Genomic DNA, 24,357 nt, shown 5'->3' on the forward strand with positions numbered 1-24,357 from the left:
GAATAAATGCCCCCTTTTTACTTTTTTTAATACCTTATCTATTCAGGTATTTAAACTTTTTCTTTCTAAAGATGTGACGAACTCCTGCTTTGTTGCTAGTGAATTTTTGTAGCAATGAGTCACATCAGGAGATTCTGATGTAGACAGTCACCTAAGGAAAGATTTCTTCTTACTAGCTGGTGCCACAGAACATTCAGAACCTTAAAAGGGCTTAAATTGTAGTACTTATTTTGTTGGGTTTTGGTATATTTTAAGAAGGAAATTCTCAAACTAAGGGAGTGTTGGGAAATAACTTTTTCCTCCATCCTACCCAACTAACCTAACTGCAACCGTCTGTGAGTGAGAGGTAACTCTTCATTGCAGCTGGGCGCTATGCAGTTATTGGGAGTTACTGTTTCCTGAGTCTCTTCTCTCTCCCACTCCCCCCCCAAGCTTTTGAAGAGTTTGAGTACTGAGGCATGTTGGTTTTGCAGAATTTCTTCCCAGTCCAGGAGACCACAGAGAATGCCCACTGGGTAAGTGGGCTGATTGTTTTGTCTTGTCAAATCTGCCCAGGGAGTATTTGTTACTGAATGTCTGAGGGGAGAGAGCCAGTTATACCAAGCATGGATTCACATTTTTCTTACTCAGAAAAGAATCTGAAAGGTCCCCTGGGTGTGAGAATGGGGTCTCACTAGAAAATAGAGTGCCCTGCTGTTCTTGGCAATCTGTCTGGCCACTTAGTGACCAAACTAGTTATTAGCTGGTTAGATGAGGTGAAGGTTTTGTTTTTGTTTTCATTTCCCCTAAAGGGTGTGGGTAGCAGGAATCTAACTAAGCCCCTTGGGCAAACAATCTGAACTATGTTGCTCAAAACATTAAGGGCTTCCACCAGCATCCTCTGTTCTTCCCTAGCGGCTCCTGAACATTAGACTTGGTGTTAGGGGGGCTAGCTCATCCCAGCTCTTTACAACACCTCTTCTCCTGGGGCATGGAGTTGTGGGTGGGGGAGGTTTCTCTCTTTTTAAAGAACCCCTGGATTTTACCCTACCTGACATGTCCGGCAACAAGTTTAGCTTCCCAGAAAAGAAACCTACATCTAGTTCCAGTTTTGGGAAACAGAAACTGTTTCCTTTTACTACCCAGTATACAGCCCAAGCCTTCCTTCTCAGCCCTAAGCATGGGCTCAAAGGCTTTGAGCAATCGGCTAGCTCCCTTTTACTTGCATCAAGGCAAATCTGAAAGAGGTTGCATTTTATTTTTCAACCCAGTGGGAAGCCATCTTCTTGGCTTCTTGAGTCATTTTCCATTATTTCCCAAGGGTATCCTGTTTGTGTTTTTCCTCGCGCTTCCTTTGCTCCCCAGAATAATATCTCCCCTCCACTTTTCCCAGGTCAAGAGAAAGAGAAATAGACAACATAAAACTCTAAAAGGAGATCATGGCTTAAAGCATTTCCTATGTTGCAGTTTTCTACGGCTTGCCAATCTTTGTAGTATTTGAGGGCAGATGGGGGAGTGGCTAATTCTTGTAGCCAGTATTTTGCTGATTATTTTGAGATTTGCCCAGTTTAGCCCTGAAAACAGCAGATAGTAACCACACCAGTGGTACTTACCTACCTGCAGTGTCCCTTTTTTATCTGACTTTAAAAATGGAGCAATTTATAATCCAGTGTTGTCTGAATCAGAGTGCAGGAGAAAAACTGTCTGAATGACTAAATCACTCCCTTGTGTTTCGGCTGTACTGGTACGCTCTCTTTTAACCCCCAGAACGCTTAAGATCCACTGAATTGTATAGTTAAGTATGGAATGATTAAGTGATTGTAATCCTTGATGCTGTGAATCATAGTGAGCAAGCTAGTTAAGTAGTTATATTTTTAGAACATAACAATACACCTGTTTACATGTAGGTGAATTTATTTATTAAAGTTACGAAATGCCAGAATTAAGGTTGTACAGGGTACCTTAATTTGGCCCCTTGTATGCATGCATTATGATAGTTCTTAATTACATGATCACATATTATTTTTCTTTTCCAAACAACCCCTGTTCAATTCAGTGCACAGGATGGTCAGTGCTCACTTAATGAGCAGTAATGGAATATTTTTGTTTTCTCTGTGTTCAGTATGTCTCCATCCCTTATTGATTGCACACTATACAATCCCTGCCTTCAGAGCGGAAGTATTCATTTCCTCATGAGGGTTTCTGTGGTGCTTATCATTGCAGTATCTGAGTGCGTCATAAATAATATTTTATTTTCACAGGCCCCCTTGAGATGAGGTGGTATTATTTTATAGATAAGGATCTGAGGCATGAAGACAAAGGTCAAAAGTATCCACTAATTTTGGGCTCCCAATGTCTTGGATCTGTTTTCCCTCCTCTTCCCCTCCCTCTCCTTTCCCCCCCCCCCCCCAGGTTTACTTAGCATTGTAGAGCACTTTCAGAGCACAACTCCCACTGATTTCAGGTGCAATTGTGAGTGTTCTGCATGTCTGCAAATCAGACCACACAGTCTCAATTCAAGCACCCAGAAAATGAGGAATACACAAATAGTGACCACCTCTGGAAAATTTTTGTTGTATGTTTTGTTTGTTTAAGCAATTTGATTAGCATCACGTAGGAACTCTGGAATAGGAAACGATAGGATTCAGTTCCCAGGGCAATATTCAACTGCCTTACCCATGAGACCATTCTTTCTCTTCTCTAATCCCCTGTGTCATTCACTACACGTCTTCCAACCAGAGACCTGTCTGAGCTACTGGTCCTTTTATCAGGACCTGGAAGCTAGTCTCAGCAACCAGGTCCATAGCAGCTGCTGAGGGGGAGGAATTCCTAGCAGGATCCCTGCTACACAATCCACACCGTAGTGTGCAGGTGGCGGAGCCCCCATTGGTGCACCAGAGGATGGTTCTGGCTGGTGGTACCAGACTCTCTGACCTCCTGGACTATGATGAGAGAGAGTGCGTGTGCTTCTTACCATCCACTTCCTCGCCGTGGTGTCCTGCTCTGACACAACTGGCGGGATCTGCTGCCGCCTGAGGAGGGCAAGGAACCACTCTGGACCAGCCGTTACTCCACACTGGTTCCACAGCCCTCTAGGGATATTAGTAGGCAGCTTCTCCACAGAGCCATGAGCGTGGGTATGTACCTGGCACAGGCTATGAACTCCCCTGACATCAGCCTCTTTTGCGGCGAGAGGGAGATACTGGCACACCTCTATGTAGGGTGCGTCAGGTTGCAGCCCTTGTTTTGGCTCCTCCAGAACCTCTTGCTGAGGTTCTGGCTGTACTTTTACCCACACCTCCTCATTTATGCACCCCCCATCCGTGGCCCCACAAAGTTGCAGGATCTCCTCAACCTCCCCCTGGCGCCAACCAAGATTGCCATCCATCAGTCCAGGAAGAGGAAGCTGTGGGGGGAGTGCGCTCTATGACTGACTGTGGGGCCTATTTCTGTTCCCTTGTTTGGTCACGTCTCCAGGCAGAGTTCCTCTGGGTTGTGTCCTCTGACTCCCTAGTGGGCACTGTTACAGGTTCTCTGCTTGGTGTCTCGCTCTGGATCCTTGGTTTTTCAACCTTTGACATCATTCCCGCCCCTGTTTCTTCATTTATTGTTCCCAGAAATCAATTGTAGCCTATGCTTGGTCATTCCTCCCCCTTAGCTGAGGAGAAAGGCCTTCAGTTGTGGGTGGGCTTAGACTTGTCTGTCCCAGTACTACAAATAGTACATATCTTCCAAGTTGTGCACAAAATTAGACACCGGTCCTTCAGACAACATCCCTAATTCATCCCCAGAGCAGGTCCATCCTAAGTACTGAAAAAGGCAGGTGTCTATTTAAAAAAATCATGTAATTGAACACACATGCATGTGATATGTAATTAAACTCAGATGCCCAAGGTGGCCAAAGTAAGACTGCAAAAGTAATCTGAGTTCTGGCATTTGATAACTTGTGAGTGCTTGACTTTTTGCATCTTACTTAATGATGTGTTTTTTTAAGTGTTTGTAATTTCCTAGCCTTTCTTTAAAAAAAAAAAAAAAATCAAACTGAAGAAACAAATTCCATCATGTGACATCAGTTGAGAACCATAAAGGTCACCAGCAGGGTTTTTAATCCTCTGCCTGGACTTTGCCACTTCTACTGCTATCGTTTACTTCATTAGTTTAAAGTTATAATCCTCTGTGGACCAGCACTGAGAAGGATCACAAGCCCTCTTTGCCACAGGGTTTCACAGATACTCTCTGACAGCAGAGGAACAGTGAGACTCCAGAGTCCTGGGTTCCCTAGAAGGGAACGTGCTCTATTTTTCGGGTACAAACTCTTCTGCCCATTTTCCCCCCACAAGCTTGACCCCTTCTGCTTTTATCTCCCCCCTGATCTCAGTCCCAGCCTCTACTGCTCAGCCTTCTCATTCCAATGCTAGTCTTGTTGCCCATCTGTTCCCACATTCCCCCACTCCTGGCTTCTCATCTGGTAGCGCTCTTCTTCCCCCAGCCTTCTGTCACCCCCCCTCCCCCCCATGCTCTCTGTCACTACTGGCTTTGTCTCCTGCCTTAAGCTTCTTCCCTGATTTGTGTGCCCCCTGCCCCCCAGCTTCTTGTCCCAGCCAGTTCTAGTTCTCAGTCTGTATCCTGGCTCTGCGTCACTGATCTTCACTCTGCTCTTCTTCTGATCTCAGTCTCCCCTCCCTGGTTCTCAGTCCCCTTGTCCCCCTTTAAATTGAGCAGCTTTCTCTTCCACACTGTGTGGGTGCCAGCAGGTAAACATTGAAAGCACAGGAGAGACCGATCCCTTGCTTTTGGTTCTGGTGTCCAGATTAGATAAGTCCCGCTCAGCCCGAGGCTGGAGCATACCCAGTGTGGATGGAGTCTTCAGGGAATCAAGCTGCGAAGCTCTATTGAGTCTCTGAGCATGTGCAAACTGATTTTTCTCTCTCTCTCTTTCTCTCTCTCTCTCCTCCACCTTCCCTCCCCAAAAGGCTTAACTTGGACAGATTTTCATGGGGATGGCGAAAGGCAGATCGTTGACGCAAAAGTGACCACCTGCTCCAAAGCATGGGGCCGCCAGTGTTGTTCAAAGAAATAGTTGCCTGAGGTTTTTTAACATAGGCAGAACAATACATTTTTCCCTAGCCTCATTCTTGGATACAGCCAAATTGTTGTGGCTAGAATTTCGCAACCCTCCCCCCCACCACCCTCCCAAAGAAAAGAGAACCTGACAGTTTTATAAGCCTCTGAAAACAGGAGTTGTTTATAATGAGTAGTACTGGGCAATCTTAACTAGAGGCTGTTACCAGTTGTGTGTACAATACAGATCTCCTTCTGTTTGCTTTACCTCTGAATATTTTCTGCTTGCTTTCCTCCTGTTAGAAATTTTGCTTCTTGCCATCTTTGTTCAGAAGGACCTGAATAATAATGGCAAAAAGCTGTATGCATCTGAAGAAGTGGGCTGTAGTCCACGAAAGCTTATGCTCTAATAAATTTGTTAGTCTCTAAGGTGCCACAAGTACTCCTGTTCTTTTTGTAATTTGAACTGTAACTTCTCCCTTAGGGAGGGGATGTTTATTTTAAACCTCTCCCATGGAGAACTATAGCACCGCGTGTCATCACTATCCAGGTCATCAAAATCTTGCTAACATTGTCCAATAAGAGACCGAATCGAGGGCCTGACATTCTAAAAATTCCCATGGGGGGGGAGGGGGAGGAAAGAAGAGAGCCATGTTTGAGAGAGTGTTACAGAACAGAGAAGAAAAGGGGCCAAAAAGATCCACTTTAGCTAGTTATGGATATTTGTCGCTTGAATCTGAAGACTCCGTGATGGGCAGCAGTGTTCAAAAGCTGACTCTAGGAACACGGGGAGGGCCACTCTTCTGTGCCTTGCAGCAATGCCTTGCAGTTATCTTAAGTGGCTTGTTTGGGTGTTTTTTTTAGTCACGGTTGAGGGGGTGAAAGGGGAGATTTCTTCCTCAGAACAAAAACGGTAAGGCTAAAAATCTTGGGTAGAATTTACGGCACTAGAAGAAAATGTGTCAAAAGTGTAACAGACCAGGAATGTGGTGGTGTGGGGTTTTTTAATCAATGGAACTGCGTAGCTAGGCATGGAATAACTAACTGTTGCACTCTATACTGTTAATGGTCGTTCACAAGGTACTTGCACTATTTTCTGTGGTATGCTGCGTGTCAGGGCTGACAGTGCAGTTACACTTAATATAGATGAATTACTTGGACTTGAATGTTTATTATGTCAGAGTGTCACCATAACTCTTCTGTCTTGCAGTGAATGTGATAATGCAGTGCATGACTGATTTTGCTATGAACCCATTTTCTGGAACGGGCCTTAATAGTAGGGAACTATTGTCTTCCAGCAGTTTATAAAATGAATGCATTGTAAACTTCTGGCACTGCTTCCATTACAATTACAGTCTTTTTCGCAATCAAGGTCTCGAGGGGCCTAGCATACTGGTTTCAATACAGTCAATTAGCTATAGTTTCTTATAGCGAGCAGCATCATTTCTATTACAGTAGCCACTTTGTTTAAAAAAAACAAGAGCTGGAACTTGGTAGACTAGCTCATGCAGTCTTGACAAAAGTCTTTTGTGACGATATGTATTGGCTGTCCTCTAGACTTCTAGAAACATTTTTTAAACTCCACTTTTAAAACCCCTGCACCCTTCTAGTGTATTAATATAGACAGGTAATTGATTATCCTATTTATCTGGTGCAGTCTAAAGTAATTCCCAAGGACTACTACTGTCATTGACAGGTGACTTCTACCCCCTCTTCTTTTCCTTTGATGCTCATCTGAGACAGCAGGTGTTGCTTCCTCCCCCATTGGATCTGGTGGACAGGTCACCTCATGAGAGCAGCTATGCACATATGATCTCACGAGATCGGAAGGTATGGCAGGAGTCATGACCCTTTTGTCTGGGTGCTAGCCCTTGGACTTCTCTAGCAGCTTGCCCAAAAGATTTGGGACACTTTTACTTCTCTCTTCTGGCCTCTAGTGGCAGGAGTGAGTAGAATTTGCTGCTGCAATGTGCATGAGATCTGGCTTCCTGCCACCCTACTATGCTGAAGGCCCCGTGGAACTGAATGGGCTTTACCAGACAAGTGAAGGGTCTAATGGCCCAAAGGGTAGAATTTGCCAGATGCTTCCCCAATTACCCCAAGACACGGGAATATAATTCCTAGGATAGGGCCTGTGAGAATAGAAGTGAGACCGATCTATAGGACTGGGCAGCAGAGTGTCTATCCCTACCTCCCGTTTGGGGTGAGGAGCTGAAAGCTGAGGCTGTTTGGGGGAGGGGGAGTTGTGAAAAGAGTGCTCAGGCTATTCTGCCTTATCCTATTTTTCCCCCCTCAGAATACTAAAACGGGGGCACAGGATTTTGCTTCTCCAGCTGAACGAGCAAAGTTCAAGCAACTTTATAGAACCGTTTGTGTGTGTGCCTAATCTCTGCTTGCCCTGGATAAATAGACTCTACGTGTCCAGCGACAGAATTTCTCAGGCAGGTGTTCTTGCTGACCGTTCATTTTGGAACAGAGCCTGTAGGGCAATAGGGTGCTGAAGACTAATTTTTCAGGTGCAAATTTCAGTCTCGCAGTAAGGACTATAGCGAAAGTAAAACTCTGCTTTTCAAACTATTTTTGTGTGCCTGTGTGAGATCCTGCCTGTAAGGATAACACCTTTGCAGTTTTGTATTCTTAGCTTGCCCTACCCTAGATACAGATTGATGGGAGATGCGGTATTGTAGGGTACACTATATTTATGAGTCAGATAAGGAGAGTATGTGCCTTCTCCTATCACAGCCTCCACTGATGGACCTTTCTATACAGCAAACAACTCCTAAAATATTCTGATGAATTGTAGGATATAGCTGTGAAGTTTGGACAGCCTTTTCTTGTGCTGGAGTTTGCAGTGTGAGTGGGGAAAATCTCTTTTCAATTTAGACTGTAAGCTCTTCGTGACAGAGAACGTGACTGCCGTGCATTGTACAGCACTACTGGTGCTCAAGAAGAAATAACTCTGTCTATAAGATTGCAGAAGTCTTCGTGATGGCTGCATGCATCACCTAACTATTCACAGAAACAGCCTGCATTGCATAATGGCTTTATTTGATTATGGGGCCATGGAAACCTTGCGTATTCCCATGCCCTTTTACAGCCTCCTTGCAGACGGCTCCCACTTACACTGCTGCTGCCTACAGCATTTACCAGTATTCTGGAAGGAATAGGAGGCCTAAGGCAGGAAACTTGTCTGCTGCTGCGTGGGCACATGTGAGAGAAAAAGCAAACAGTAAATTGCAAATGCAAAGGATTTCTCCAGTGCTTCTGCTGTGTCTGCCCATAGTTCTGGTCCTGGAGCAGTAGAGCGAGGCTGACTGTAATATCATTATCTCCTACACAAGGGGAGATACTATCATTGGGGGAACCAAAATATAAGAGGAGACTGACCCAACTAGCGTGAGGAGATGTACTGTAAGGGGACTGCAGCCTTGAAAAATTCTTATCCTTCAGTAGTTCAGCCCCAGAACTTATCCTTGGTGGAAGATGAAATGTCATTTGTTCCCTGGGTCAGAAATAACTGAACGCTACAGGGATGTCACACTTCTCCACTGGGAGGAGAGGGTGTTTGGCTATACGCTCCCCTTTCTCTTCCTTAGCCTTGGAAAGGGAGGAAATAAATAGGAAGTGGAAGTGCCTAGAAGAAAATTCCCTTCCCCTTTTCCCCCCCTGAAGTAGGAAATAAAATTGGAGAGGGATGATGCATGGGCACAGGGAGAGGGAAGCTGTGCAGAAAAGACACTTAAGGGGGAAATTTTCCATGTTTGTTCAGCTACCTGTATTAGTGCGATTCTTTGATAGAACTCAAACACATCGCTATTAAAATGTACATCCTCCTGTATTCTGCAGAGGCACTAACTTAATCCAGCAATACAGGTTAGTTAAATGACTGCAGTCTACTCGTGCTAAAATTCTCACTGCTGACACGTCTGTTCTTTTATTAGTTCTTGTGTTGCAATCTGCTGGGGGAGGACACTTAATTTAATATAACAAGCTGCCGTATACTGTATGATTGATGGACAAGGGGAAAGCTAAGAGGACTAAAATCTGGTTCATTCCTAACAAACTACTGTTGCATCTGACCACTAAACGCAACCTGATGCTGTGTGGCATGGGCATTTTGAAGGGCAATGATGCAAGCGGGGCTGTGGAACACAAATCTTCTCAAAGGGACACAGTCCAGTAGTCTTGAGCAGGGATTGGCAACCTTTGGCACACAGCGCACCAGCACATCTCTCTGCCCACACCGCTTCCGCAGCCCCCGTTAGCCTGGAGCGGCGAACCGCGGCCAGTGGGAGCCGCGATGGGCCGAACCTACGGATGCGGCAGGTAAACAAACTGGCCCGGCCCTGGCAAGCCGCGTGCCAAAGATTGCCAATCCCTGGTCTAGACATCAAATTTGACCTACCTCTTTAAAATGGTGTCTCATCCAGTATAGAATGTCCTCTGAATTCCTCCAAAAAACCCCCTATTTTTATAAAATGTAAATTGCTCGGTGCCTAGAAACAAACATGCGCTGTTCCCAGAACTTTGCCCATTCTTGCTGATAATACACAAATAAGCAAACATGAAGTAGGTTTTCGCTGAAACTGGAAAAGCTATATTTGCAACTTTTATAAGTCGTGCTCCCCATGGAGAGTTAATATAAAACCAGGCGGTGGGGGAGAATGTTATACAGTACTTGTCCTTCTTCTGTTGCAAACATAAGAAGACTTTCTAGAAGTCTTGTCCTTGATCTCTAAGTAGCATGTTGTTTCTGTATATCTTAGGATTTTCCAACACTGGCTCAGTCTCTACTTCTTAAAGACTGCAAATGGCCTAACTGATTATAGGTGCAGTTCCTTCCCTAAAACTGCTCCAAGGGCAGCCTCGTCCTGGTGTTCCCATCTTTCAGTTGCTTTCTGGAGACAAAAATATAAGGCTTTCCCCTCTGCTCTTCTGCAGAGGTAATTTAAAACTTCCATTGCAAAATGGGAAAGGCTGGAAAGCCATAATGACCATAGCCTTGTTCTTCCTTTCTCTGTTCAATAATAGGACATGTTCCTATTGTATCTAGTGATCAGTTCTTGCACCATCACTGCTCCTGTCTTTCATCGCTCATGGCTGTAAATATGCTCTTAAAATAAATAAAAAATAAATTAATGGAGCTATCCCATCTCCTAGAACTGGAAGGGACCTCAAAAGGTCATCGAGTCCAGCCCCCTGCCTTCACTAGCAGGACCAAGTACTGAATTTGTCCCTAAATGGCCCCCTCAAGGATTGAACTCACAACCCTGGGTTTAGCAGGCCAGTGCTCAAACCACTGAGCTATCCCTCCCCCTTCTTCCTAGAAGGAATTCCAGTTAGCTTCAAAAGAATGAGGTGGTATTTATCCTAAAATGTTAGGACCAAAATGCAATCTCGAGAAAGCTTTTTGAGTGCCCCAGGGTATATAGCATGGATCTAATGAAAGTCCTTATGACCCTGAGCAATTAATGACACTGGGAAAGCCTCTAAAGAAAAAAGCACTTGAGAACTAAAGAGTATACCACAGGGGTCGGCAACCTTTGAGAAGTGGTGTGCCAAGTCTTCATTAATGTAAGGTTTCACGTGCCAGTAATATATTTTACGTTTACAGGGGCCGGCGGACGGAACCCCAGACCGGCAGTGCAGGCGGCAGACGGAACACCAGACTGGCAGCAGTCTGAGCGTCTCAGCCCGCTGCCAGTCTGGGGTTCCATCCCCCGGCTCCTGCCAGCCGGGATCCCGGCCACCGGCCCCGCTCAGCCCATTGGCAGCCCAGGGTTCCATCCATCCAGGCCGGCAGCGGGCTGAGCAGGGTGCCACTAAAAATCAGCTCACGTGCTGCAGGTTGCCAACCCCTGGTATACCAGTTTCCATTATAGACCAAGAGTAAATAAAGAATTAACAACGCATATGTTTGCAGTCTTGCTACCAGGAGAGGATCTGGTAATAGTCTAACAATTTCCAACCGTGTTGGAGGGGGATAGGAATGGAAGAAAAACTTTCCATTTAAAGGGCCACTGTCCACTTTAAATTTAGTCTGTTTTTTAAATTCTAAGTAGTAAATCTGCCCCGATCAGTTTTTGTGGCTTTTGCAGTTGCATTTTCCTATGTTTAGATGGCTTTTCTCTCATGTATTGCTGTGTGAAAAACTCAGACAAACATTCAAAACATGACAAAGGAAAATAATACAACTGACTATCCACAAAGTAACCAAGGTGGGGAGCAAAAATAGATTTCCTTCCTCTCCCTCTCTTCTTCCTGTCAGGTAACCTTAGATTACATGTAACAAGAATCAGTGGATTTTTTTTCTCCCTTACTATGAAGTTGACATGGCCTGTTTTTAAAATAGACTGTGTGGCTCATGTTCTGAAGGCACCAGTAAATGCTGGCAAACTTGGTATTGTTGCAGTTCTTACGATTCTTTGTATGGTCTGGTGCAGAGAAGAACTGGATTTATTCACTTTGTTTACTCTAACAAGAGCTTAATTTAACTCTTAACTATACTTTAAGAGGTTTTTTTGGTTGGTGGTTTGTTTGTTTGTTTGTTTTTAAGCAAAAGGGATTTTGCGCGGAAGGGACAGATGTGTGTGCTCTCTAAAAGGCATCTAGCTAACTTGAGGTAAAAAACTGGGGATCTTATCCCACTTGTGGAAAGCATCAAAATGTTTAACAATAGCAGACGATTCTATTTCTGGACCTTCTTATGATGTGACATAATTCACCTGGCATTGCTGCAGTCCTTCTTTTCTCCTCCTAAGCCCCTTTTAATTCTGTATGGCTCATGGCTTCTTTCTTCACTTCATAGACAGTAAGTGGCAGGAATGGCAGATTTCAGTATGGTGCGAAGGGGAGGTATCTTAATAAAAATAATTTAAAATTCTATTATAACTGGTGTATTACAACAGCTGTAGTGAAACTTCCCTAGGCATTTCCATTCTGTTTAGAGTCTCATAATTTTGAGCCTTTGGGGCTAAAATTTTCCACTTCTGATCTCTGCCCAAGTGTGAACTATATTCTGCGTGTTGAACTTTGAGCAAAACACCTGCTATTTTTATATGAAAAGATAGGAAGGACAAAACTACTTTCCCCATTATAAAATTAACATAATAAAATCTTGATGTTCATGCGATCGTCTCCTCCCTTCCCAATGATCTAAGTGATGGACTAGGAATATGATGGCTATAGCTTTTTGAATTGACTTGAGGAGCTGCATGGTTGCAGTGTTAGAGGCTGGAGAGAAGGAGGAGGTTAGAGTACCTGTTCTAGTCCCTCTCTTGCTCCCCTTAACCTCATCAGTCTTCTTACTGCCACATTTTTCATGCGGTTGGAACCAGATCCAATTTGTCCTGCATCCTCAGAGGTTATTGGACACTTAGAGACCTTTCTTTGGAAGAACTGTCCTCAGATTGCTGCTTCTACTTTAGAGGCAAGGGAACGGTTGGCCTTAGCCCAAATAAATATCTAAACAGTTGGCCAACTGCACAATCTATAATAAATGTACTGAGTACAGTGCGGCAGTGCGCAGCAGTGGGGTGTGAATTCTGAGGTGCACCATGTTGTGCACTAAGTGGCCCAGGTAGACCCTGCTGGCATACACTAAAAGTTCCTCAGTGCGTGGTAACATAGTACTGTTCAAAATGGGACTATGTTATCATGCACTGAGGAACGTAGTGCATGCCAGCAAGGTTTACGTGGGCCAGTTCATGCATGACTGGGTGCACATTAGAATTCACACCCCACTTATGTGCACTACCCCACCGTCTATTCAAGCCCTGTCTGTTACTATCTCTGACGCTAGTAAATCTCATTAAGAGCATATTGTGACCTGTTGTATGGTGTAATAATGTACAACTTCTAACATAGCTACAGTCTTATCACCTCAAGTGACTTGAAAAGCAATTTTTTTTTGCCTTTGGCATGTACTGTAAAACTTTATCCAGTACTATTTTATTATAAAGACCAGTCCATAACTGCATAAACTTAAGCCATGAAATATGATCCATAGAACTTCACTTGCATTCAGAAAAAGCAGAGTTTTAAGTCTGAAACAGTGAGGGTGGCTTTTGAGGTTTCATTTTTCTAAGAATTGTCATGCTGATCTGTAACAGCGTAACTTTTATGACTCACTGGTTCCAGACAATGGTGACCTAGCTGAGAAACATTCCCACTCCAAAACACGCTTCCTATTTTAGGGAATGGCTTCAGCACTAAAGTGAGGATTTCTCCTAGACACTGACTAACTGTCTGTAGTCTATAGCTTTGAAAAATAAAGTTGTAGAGTTTTTGTATGTCTAACTATCTGGACACTTTCTTGTCCTTTAGAGATCCCAGGCATGGGGAGTCTTAATAAATTCATACCGTGGAGAAGATTTTTCTCAAGTTCATTTTTCTAACTAGGTTTTAAGCTATGGGAAACTAGCATAAATGTTAACAATTTCAAAGTTTTGAAGGTTCTTCTTGGTATATACTCAGACTGTAGAAATGTGTCATCAGTTGAATGTTCATCTATATTTTCAACATCTCTTACTTTGATTTGTGCATGCACATTTAGAGGAAAACTCTGTACGAAATAGAAATACATTGGGTAGTTGTATCTTTATTTAAAAGTAGCTCTCTTCCTCCCCCCCCCCCCCCTTAGATCTGACGTGACTTATGTTTGCAGAGCTTCTAAGATAAGATTTTTTGTCTTATCAAGCATGTTAAAATCTGCAACTAGAGTTCTGTTAATCTTCTCATGACTGATAACCTTGCATATTCAGGCAGGCAGTTCGAATCAGACGACCCTTGTTTCATTTATTTTCACCTCTCCTTTCCCAAGCCCTTATCACAAATAATACGAGAACCTTGCAAGTCTGCATGCAGGGATTTCTCAAACCAGGGAAAATGTGGGCCTAAAGACTCAGTTTAAAAAAAGCACACAGTCCTCTCATCGCTGTCCCTTCATATTCCTCAAACAATGTGTTTCCTCAAACCTGGGAGTAAGGGGGGGGGGGGGGGTCAGTGCTTTGCTATGTGCCCTGAAAGTTAACCAGTATAGGCACTATCAGATTGGAGGGAGGAGAGCTGGTGTAGAGAGAAGGCCCTGCCACTCACCCCTTCCCATTTAAACCAAGGGTTTCTGCTTAAACCCTTCTACTGATGTCAGCTACTTTGCTGTCAGTGGAGGGAGGTGCGAGGAGGACCAGTCTGTTAGCTAGGCAGGTCCCAAATGACGTAGACTTTAAAAGTCTAATCCCAACACCTTGCTCTACCCAGAAGCATTATCTAAAATTCATATACCAAGTCTACACTCTGAAGGTCCTTTTTTCTTTAAATCCCATTCCCCTGGAACTACTTCGGTTGGTGGTCCATGAAATTACAAATATTGGTAATAGCACTAAATACTTGAAATTCTGCCTAATATATAAGGTGTGTGGTTGAAGAGAAATTCTCACCATAAAGGCTCGAAAAGAAATTGAAAAACTAAACAAAAGGCAAAGACTAAGGAAATGTCTCCCACCGGAGATGGAGCCTCTGGTCAGTCATAAGCCATTTCAGGCCCTTGGAAATCAAGATGCAATGAAGGGGAAGGCTAAGCCACTTGACTCAAAGGCTGAAGAGGATAATAAAAGCATGAGCATTTTGAGTTGGTGGGACATCTTCCCACCAATATTTCTGAAATGAACACTCAAATGTTTGTACTCCCCTCTTGTAAAAAAGTAATCTTTCTCGTTTGAAAAATGAACACTCTTCGTGTGTGTTGTCTTTTGGTAATCATGCTGCTTTTTCTTTTTCTTTTTTTCCTTTTAAAATATTTGAGTAGCATGGATTATTCTACCCAAGCCAAATGGCTGATTGCTAAAGGGATCTGGCTTGTGAACATCTCTTTTTTTTCCCCTCTTAGTTTCCCTGCTCAGGCCCCTATGTCAAATTGTAGTGTTCTAAGACACTATTTCTGTTGCAAACTAATCATAGACCTTTACAGAAGTATAGTGGAGACTTTTAAACAAATAACTGATATAGGCATCTGTAGAAACCTGTGTCCAGTTTTTCAATCCACAACTCTTTCATATTCCATGTGCACTGCAACATAATTTTGAAGATTGTTTTTAATGGCAGATTCACAACATAATCTTGCAGGGTTTGCCAGCATATCTGTATGAGTGAATTAACATCTGGCCTTTCGTACATTTACTTAAAAGAATAATAGTATAGTGTAAAGCAACAAGCCCGTATAAACATACAAAAATCTAGGTAGAACTTAAGCCAATTCTGAGTGAACTTTGTCTCGTACAATCCTGTTGTTTCTTGTGCACAATGATAGACTTAAAAACCCCCACAACCTCATGGTGACAAAATTGCAGCTCATAGAGTAGGACTGGCATAGCTTTAAAAATACTAGTCCTTTCAGTACAGCCACCTCACAGATGATCACAATGACATTTATTCTGACTTGCTGACTGTTTACCGGAGCACTGTCCCTTCAAAGTGACTTTATGCGGGTGAGATCTTGCTTCCACTGAAATAAAGTGCAGAAATCCAGTTGACTTATTCACTTCCCATTGAGATCATGCCTTTGATATATTTTACCCCATTCACTGGATATATTTAATAGCAAATTATTTCAGCAAACCAGCCTATAGAAGTGTCAAGTGACCTGAAACTTGGTTAAAAGTGCAAACCTATTTGAAGGGCTTAAAGTGTTTTATACCACTTCTACTCATTAAGGGAGTCTCTCTTGCTTTATATGGTTAAAATAAGTACTGGTATCTGGATCTGGAGCTATATAGCTACTCCTTGTCCCAGTTTCTAATTAACTACAGTACTGCCATCTGGTAGTCCTTAAACTCCTGGAATTTCTTTGCTTTAGCTACAGAAACTAAACACCATGTTTGCCAAGACAGTTTCTTTATTCAAAACATGTTTTAAGATCTTCTGTAAATGTATTAATCATATGTGCTAGAACACAGACCTTCCCCCTCCCCCACAACCCACCAATAATTTACTGAATGATTAAAAAGTACTTCCATAAAATGTGTTATTTATTGATTGTTGCTTTCTATGTCAATTTTGTTTCATACTTCTAACTTAAGTTAAAATCATGTCGCTAGCTTTTCCTTAAGGAATTCCTTTTGAATTACTTGTTTGGGGGAAGACTTGACTTAATAGTCACATTGATGCTATTACAGGTTCTGAGGTGGAAAAAAATTCACTTAAAATGGCTATCTAATGGGCTAAAATTCCTAGAGTTTCTGGGTAAGCAATGCTAAATTTATGAGGCTGCTGAGAAATGGATATAATGTCTGTGGAATTTGTGCCAGTAGTTGACAACTTCTAGCACTGTTCAAACTTTTAAGGGTAATAAGATAATAAGAATACCATTTTAGGTTTTGAAATAAAAATCTAGCTTTGACTAGTGATCTGGTAACACATTTTTAAGACCGCTTCCTAAAACTTTCTATATGTAATCTCCGTAATATTGCCATCTGAAGAGAGTCTCATAAGCAACTGGGAGAAAACTGTAAAAACTTGGCTTTGAAATCAGATGGTCAAAGTTGGTTAATTTCCAAAATGAATTGCTTTCAGAAGACTAGGTTGGCTTATAGCCCATCCTTTGGAAGCCTCTATTTGTCTCTTGAATCTCATTTGAATGATTTCTTGCTCCAGAAACTAATGCTAGCTTTCAGCTGAAAGGGAATACTGGTCGCTAATGTACTATAAACAAACATAGGAATATAAAATTGCAGTTGCCTTGATTTTTTTTTATGCTATTTCTAAATTAACTATCTCTTGCACAACAATCTTACACTATGCAAAATCTGTTGGCATATCTCTGTATTTATACTGTGTACAATAATGTCATACATATACACCCTAGTTACCTAGTGACTTTGAATAAGTCACAAAATACATGTGTTTAGTGATGCTAAACTTAACTGTGTCAAGGTATCTAAAGCATGTGTGGGTGTTTCTTTAGGGTTTTTTTTGTTTTGTTTTTTAAAGTAAGAATAAGTAAATTAAGGCGGCTTAAGTCAAGGAAGAGGGGAAAATGGCAAAAGTAGACTGATTTAAACCTTTTCAAAAAGGACTAAATATGTTAAAGACGACTAAAACTCAGAAATACTTTACTACCATTTTCCATAGAAGCAGTTGCAGTGTTTACCACAAGGATGTTGCACTATCATAAATAGGATGTATGGTGGTCTGAAACAATCTTGTATGCTGTGGTCCACACAATGACCGTGTTTGGGAATGCCTTGTGTATGCTAAAAGAACAGGAGTACTTGTGGCACCTTAGAGACTAACAAATTTATTAGAGCATAAGCTTTCGTGGACTATGCTCTAATAAATTTGTTAGTCTCTAAGGTGCCACAAGTACTTCTGTTCTTTTTGCGGATACAGACTAACACGGCTTCTACTCTGAAACCTGTCATTGTGTATGCTAAGCAAATTGTCCCACCTAGATATTTGAGAAAATCTAGGACAGAAGGTGGCCTCGTGTGGTTTTTGTCTAAATCAGAGCCTGAAAACAAAAAATGCACAGAGTGCTTATAGTTCACGGTGGCTTACATAAAAGAAACTCTGCTTCTAAAAGTGTTTCATTCACACAGTTGGTTGTTGGAGCCATTACAGTGTTATTAATGTGTGCTGCAGGGAACTCTTAATCCTTAAATTGACATGATGGAACAGAACAGCTTCTTCATAACTATTGAAGTCAGTATTTGGGGTGCTTTAATAGTCAGATTATTGGCACAAGAAGCCCCAGCAGCACAGCGGAAACATGATCTGTCCTGTCATTGGGTCTGTAGCTAAAAAAAAAAAAAAAGACAAAGACAAAAATAAAATACAAATACTAGATCTCAAAAGGCAGACCAATAATAGCCATCTTACCTAGGAGAATGCAGTCAATATTTTTCTTTAATTTGTATTTTCTCTTTATTTAACTTGTATTTTCTTCACTCTTTTTTTTTTTTTTTTCCACTGAGTACTGCACAGGGGAAAACCCCAACAGCATCATAATAGCACTATATTTAAAATGCAAGACACACAAAATGTGAATAAGTCGTTAGCCATCTTACTTCAAATGTGATGACAAGCCTGGCTATTTATACTGGAGAGTCAGGCCTGAAAGGAGCAGTCCTGGGATTTCAACACTTAGCCCTGGTCTACACTACAAACTTATATCAGTATAAGTGTGTTACTCAGGGGTGTTTGAAAATCCACACCTCGGAGCAACACACTTATACTGACCTAACTCCTGGTATAGACAGCACCATGTTGACGAGAGGGCTTCTCCTGTCGACGCAGCTACTGCCTCTCAGGGAGGTGGAATACCTACACTGATGGGAGAAGCTCTTCCACCACCATAGATAGTGTCTTTGGTAAGCTGTGCCGCTGACGTGCTGTAAGTGTAGACAAACCCTCAGGTTAGTTAGACAGATACAGCTAGTCTGCACCAGAGTACAGCAGCTATCTGATCCTCAACTGTGATTGATTGTTGTAAAGCAAACCCTGGGCAATTAGCTCAGAATGTGTCCGTGATTGTTACTTTTTATCCTGGTGTTTCACTAGCAAGTTTCTAGTGCAGGAAGATGCCAATAAGTATGGAAAACAACCAGAAACACCTAGGTCTCAATGGAGCATAATGCAGATGTGCCAACTCATTATGTGGTGAGGGCTAAATTCCAATTTTAATTATAGTGCTGTGGCTGAGGTAACCTTCTACATACTATCCACAGCAAACCACTAGTATCAATGGGAAGCTTGTACAATGATCAGAGGTAAAACTTGTTTGGTTTCTTAACATTTAAAGGCTGGAAGTCTCTTCCTGAGCACCCTATGTGGTGCTAGAAAAAGAAAATGTGGTTGCTTTCCTTACTACTCTTAAAAACACAAGGAGTCCTTGTGGCACCTTAGACTAACACATTTATTTGGGCATAAACTTTCATGGGCTAGAACCCACTTCATCAGATGTATGAAGTAAAAAATACAGGAGCAGGTATAAATACATGAAAGGATGGGGGTTGCTTTACCAAGTATTAGGTCAGTCTAACGAGATAAATCAATTAACAGCAGGATACCAAGGGAGGAAAAATAACTTTTTGAAGTGGTAAGAGAGTGGCCCATTACAGACAGCTGACAAGAAGGTGTGAATAAAAGTAGGGAGAAATTTAGTATTGGGGAAATTAAGTTTAGGTTTTGTAATGACCCAACCACTCCTAGTCTTTATTCAGGCCTAATCTGATGGTATCTAGTTTGCAAATTAATTCCAGTTCTGCAGCTTCACGTTGGAGTCTATTTTTGAAGTTTTTTAGTTGAAGAATTGCCCCTTTTGAGGTTTGTTATTGAGTGACCAGAGAGATTGAAGTGTTCTCCTACTGGTTTTTGAATGTTATGATTCCTGATGTCAGATTTGTGTCCATTTAGAATTTGTGTCCATTTATTCCCCACTTTTGTGGTTGTGTTTGTTTGTTTGTTTGTTTTGCTAATACAGACTAACACGGCTACCACTTAAACCTGTTACTACTCGTAAGACTGAATTCTTAATGGTGCTATCTCCGTATTACCTGCCATTGTCATGCAGGGTCTGCTGAAACTAGAGTTAAAAGCAATCAATGGAGTTCAGAGCACAGAGAGCTTTTCTGCAGCTGAAACTCCACTTTCCATGCTTATTCGTAATCTTCACTTGACATATTTTATAGCTTAGATCTGCATGTTGCAGTCTTTCATCCTTACATTAAAATGGCTTCATGCCCACGTGAATGCTTTTCCAGCTTAGTTACTCAAATATCAATCCCATATAACTTTTTTTTTTTCTTCTGGTTTCAGCAAGGGAATTCTGAATTCCATCTAATTTGTTTATGGATTAGTTCTATGTTCTGACAGATAGTGGACTTCATTTTCTTATAGAGCTGTTTCCCAGTAAGAGTTTGTTGCAGTTAGGTATAAGAAAGCACCATCTTTGTCTGAAATGATCTTATGGTTTAGTGTGTATATTTTGCTGACAGCTGCTTTGGGCTAGACATTTTGGCTGTGCCTGCGTTATCATTATTTCTAAAATCTTCCTGTGGTGCAGCTCTGCCTATGGTAGTATTAGTGTATATTGCCAGCATTTTAATTAACCCTGCTCACGATGGGTGTAGATGACCGGTTGGTTAACATCAGCCTGTCTAGTGCTCTGACTACTGATACCTCTGGTGCAGTTCGTTAGTCAGTTAACAAGGGAGAAGTTATTGGCTAAATGAAGACTCTTAAATACCAACAGGGAAACAGAGAAAAACATGTTTCTCAGGGTTTACTCTCTTAATCTTATTGTACCATAGAGCCCCTTTGATATCAGAAAATTAAATTTTTGGAAATTTGTCAAGTCAAAATCGACTTTTTTTCACGCAATGCACTGTCAACCTCTGGAACTCCTTGTCAGAGGATGTTGTGAAGGCCAATACTATAACGGGGTTCAAAAGGGAGCTAGATAGATTCATGGAAGATAGGTCCATCAATGGCTATTAGCCAGGATGGGCAGGAATGGTGTCCCTAGTCTCTGTTTGCCAGAAGCTGGGATTGGGTGACAGAGCATGGATCACTTGATGATAACCTGTCTGTCTATTCATTCCCTTTGGGGCACTGTCAGAAGACAGGATACTGGGCTTGATGGACCTTTGGTCTGACCCAGTATGGCCGTTCTTCTGTTATATTCACTATTGCTTTAAATCAAATATCTGTTATTGAAACAAGCGTTTGGATTGGGAGGGTTTTCTATGTAACAGAATTACTAATTGTCAAATTAAATCCACTTCTCTCTAATTCAGAATCATCCAGTATCCTGGTCGCACACATGGATGAAGGAACAAATTGTTATTTCTGTGCTTTGAAAGATGAGTAAATCCTCAGTTGTGTGGACAGAGTCTTAGAGGGCTTGCCTTCCCTTTTGTCAGCCTCACCTGAAATCCTTCTCTGTACATTCTTGTCCGGTTCATCTTTGTATGTTCTTATTTAGATGTATGCAGTGTAGTTGTAGCCATGTCGGTCCTAGGATATTAGAGGGACAAGATGGATGAGGTAATATCTCTTATTGGACCAACTTCTGTTGGTGAGAAAGACAAGCTTTTGAGCCACAGGTCTACGGCTTCAGGTCTGTGAAGAAGAGTTCTGTGTGGCTCGAAATCTTGTCTCCCTCACCAACAGAAGTTGGTCCAATAAGAGATATCACCTCACCCACCTTTTCCCTTTTTCAGATGTCAGTTTGATTGTATTGATTTCTAGGGGCTAAACTCGCAAAGGGACTCAGGCGAGGAAATCACAGGAACAACACTGTGACTCAGAGCCTGAGTTGGCACCTCGACTCCCTATACAATGAGGGTAGAGAGAGAGCACCTTAGACTACGATTCACAAGCTACCCAATGGGAAATGATGACAAGGGTGTGTGCTAAGCCCCACCCCTCTCACAGAACTAGGTGCTTAAGGCTGGGTTGCAGGGAGGAGCCTAGTTCTGCTTGCAATTCTCAGGTATGAACCCTCTCCTGGAGTTAGGTGCCTAAGGAGCTTCTTGAAAGAGGCCAGTGGGAGAGGGGGGAGGAGGAGACCTCCTGCGTAACCTTTAGCCCAGTGATTCAGTACTCACCTGGGATGCGGGAGACCAGTTGAAATTCTCCCTTCACCTCATGAGAAGAGGTGGGATTTGAAAAGGCATCTGTATCTGCCCCCTCTCAGGTAGGTACCCTAACCATTGAGCTATGGCGTATTCTCATGTGTGTCTACCTCAGTCTCTCCTGGTGAAACCATTCCACTTTGGATAAATAGTCATTAAAGCAGAGAGACTGGACCCTGGGCCTCTCATCTCTCAGGTGAGCGTCCTACCCACCAGGCTGTACACTCATTCGCTCTGGCTCTGGATGTTTTTGGGTGGAGTTAGGTGGCCTCTGAACACACCTATTGGCTCGGGCCCTGCAAGTGAGTTAGATGGAGGAGTGCCTGTCTTCTCTTGGTGCATGGGTCGCTCTGGGGCTTAGGCAGGCGCCTGGATGTCGAGAGGGAAGGCAGTATACATGCTCACAGGCAGAAACCTAGGTACCGAGTGAATTTCAGTGTCTACAGGGTTAGGTGATGGCTGAGTGGGGTTTTTTTTTAATCTCAGTGGTGCCTCAAAATTGGATGTAGGTGCCTAAGTACCTTTGTGAATCTATCGCTTGGTCTCCTCTGCAGCCGATCAGAAATGTAGTGCCCCAAAACATCTCTTGGCCCAGAACAAAGTCAAAACTCACAGTAACTAATATAAGAGTACATGTAAAGCCTGCATGTTTGTCATGGCCATAATTTCTGAGACACAAACTCTGACTCTTAGAGGGGCTTCATTTAAAAAATCATAAGGTTTTGTTACCCCGTTTTCTTTGTATAATGTGCTTTAGAGATTATGGGAAATCTATAAACCCATGTTACATTTTGCTGATTTACAGGATTTATCAAATTGTGGCATAATAGTCAGTGTTTTATAAAATGCGGGTATATATTCTATAGGTATTGTGGAGTGTTACTTTTATAATAGAAAATAAACACAATGGCCAAGATTTTTAAAAATTGGTTCTTCAAGATAGGTTCCTAAATCTGTATTCCGACACCTAAATAAGTGGTTTGAGTTTTCAGAAGTGCTGCTCTGGCCAATCATTTAAACCATTTCTTAAAATCTTGGTCAGTAGTTGAAATGCTTTGCATCATATCATGAGTCTTTTTTTGGCACAACAACCAGTCTGACTTGCGTGCATTTGAAATGTTTCAGCGTAATGTACTGTACCTATTTATGTGAAAGGTGTGATTACCTGTACAAATAGCACAGTTGGTTCAGGTAATTCCATACTGAGAAGTGGTACCAAAATCTCTTTATTTCCACACACACACAGCCTTGTTTGCAGGACTATTTCCCAGGTTAAAATCTGCAAGTTATTTGAATTTGTCAATAGTGGAAACAATTTTTTTCTTTATTAAAATGGTAATTTTCTCCCCAGACATCAGACATCCAGAAGAACTCTCTCTCTTGAGGAAACCCAGGGATCCAACAAAGAAAAAAAAGAGAAAGATAGATGACCAAAGTGAAGATGAGGCGCTTGAACTGGAGGGACCATTAATCACTCCAGGATCAGGTGAGCCTGAGCTCTTTCTGGAGTTATTTGGGGGAAGGTGGCTGGGAAGGGAAAAGAGCAAGAGGAAGGGGGAGGGAAGGTCAAGTAGTTATATTAAAGCAGATGTTAAAGGGAAAGATGTATTGGTCACACCTAATCCATTGATGCCTGCACAAGAAATGTATTGCAAATAAACTTTGCAGAAGTCATCTGAGAGCTATATAGTATTTAGTAATCGTTCTATGAATGAATTCTAAATGCTTTTACATATGTAAAATAGAACAATGCCATTTTTTTTTTTTTTAAGTTGAGCCTGATTCTTTTAGTGTCTAGCGCAGGGGTGGCCAACCTCTGGCTCCGGAGCCACGTGCGGCTCTTCAGAAGTTAATATGTGGCTCCTTGTACAGGCACCGACTCCAGGGCTGGAGCTACAGGCACCAACTTTCCATTGTGCCGGGGGGTGCTCACTGCTCAGCCCCTGGTTCTGCCACAGGCCCTGCCCCCACTCCACCCCGCCTGCCGTGCCCTCGCTCCTCTCTCCCTCCTCCCGCCCCCCCCCCAGCCTTCTGCATACCACAAAACAGCTGATTGGTGGGGCTGCCGATGGATGGGAGGCGCTGGGAGCAGGGGTGGAGGGAACTGATGGGGGGCTGCAGACGTATTACTGTAGCTCTTTGGCAATGCACATTGGTAAATTCTGGCTCCTTCTCAGGCTCAGGTTGGCCACCCCGGTCTAGGATATGTTACTGATGTGTTTTCTTAATTTCTAAGCTTTTTCTTGTCCCATATTCTCACAAATACCTGGCTGCACTTGGATATAGAATGATTTACATGTTGGCTTTGTCACTGTGTTACTGCAGGAATTATGTCTTTGTATGAATTATGGAAGGCTGAACAATGGTTGTTCTCTATTATAAGCAGATTCCATAAAGCTTGAAAGAGTTTTAAGTGTATTAGTATTCCTTATATAAAGCCACAAGTTTCAGACTTTTAATATTAAAAGTAACCTCCTGTTCTTTGTTCATTGTATAATTTCTAATGGTGGAATAGTTTGCATATCTGGTAGATTGTTTGAACAGTGGCTTACAGAAACCGAACAATGCCACTACAGAGAAAGTACACTTTCTATGAGTGGTAAATTGAGCCAGACTTACAGTCTGTTTGAAAAATTGAACTGTTGTTCATCAGATCTGCTTTCACCTTGGTGGTGGTGTAAATCCA

At 42.4% G+C, this 24,357-nt stretch overlaps 1 protein-coding gene across 22 annotated transcripts in view; it reads left to right on the forward strand.

The window, feature by feature from the left end:
- FERMT2 (FERM domain containing kindlin 2) overlaps window positions 1-24,357 on the forward strand; it is a 99,047-nt gene that overhangs the window by 42,116 nt on the left and 32,574 nt on the right. For all 22 annotated transcript variants that reach the window (XM_005290235.5, XM_005290234.5, XM_024105488.3 and 19 more), the window contains one exon: window positions 23,023-23,157. In XM_005290235.5, coding sequence (XP_005290292.1) covers window positions 23,023-23,157 — 135 coding nt within the window. The remainder of the gene's footprint in view (window positions 1-23,022; window positions 23,158-24,357) is intronic.

The sequence above is a fragment of the Chrysemys picta genome, chromosome 4 (assembly GCF_011386835.1).
Source record: "Chrysemys picta bellii isolate R12L10 chromosome 4, ASM1138683v2, whole genome shotgun sequence".
NCBI lineage: Eukaryota > Metazoa > Chordata > Testudines > Emydidae > Chrysemys > Chrysemys picta.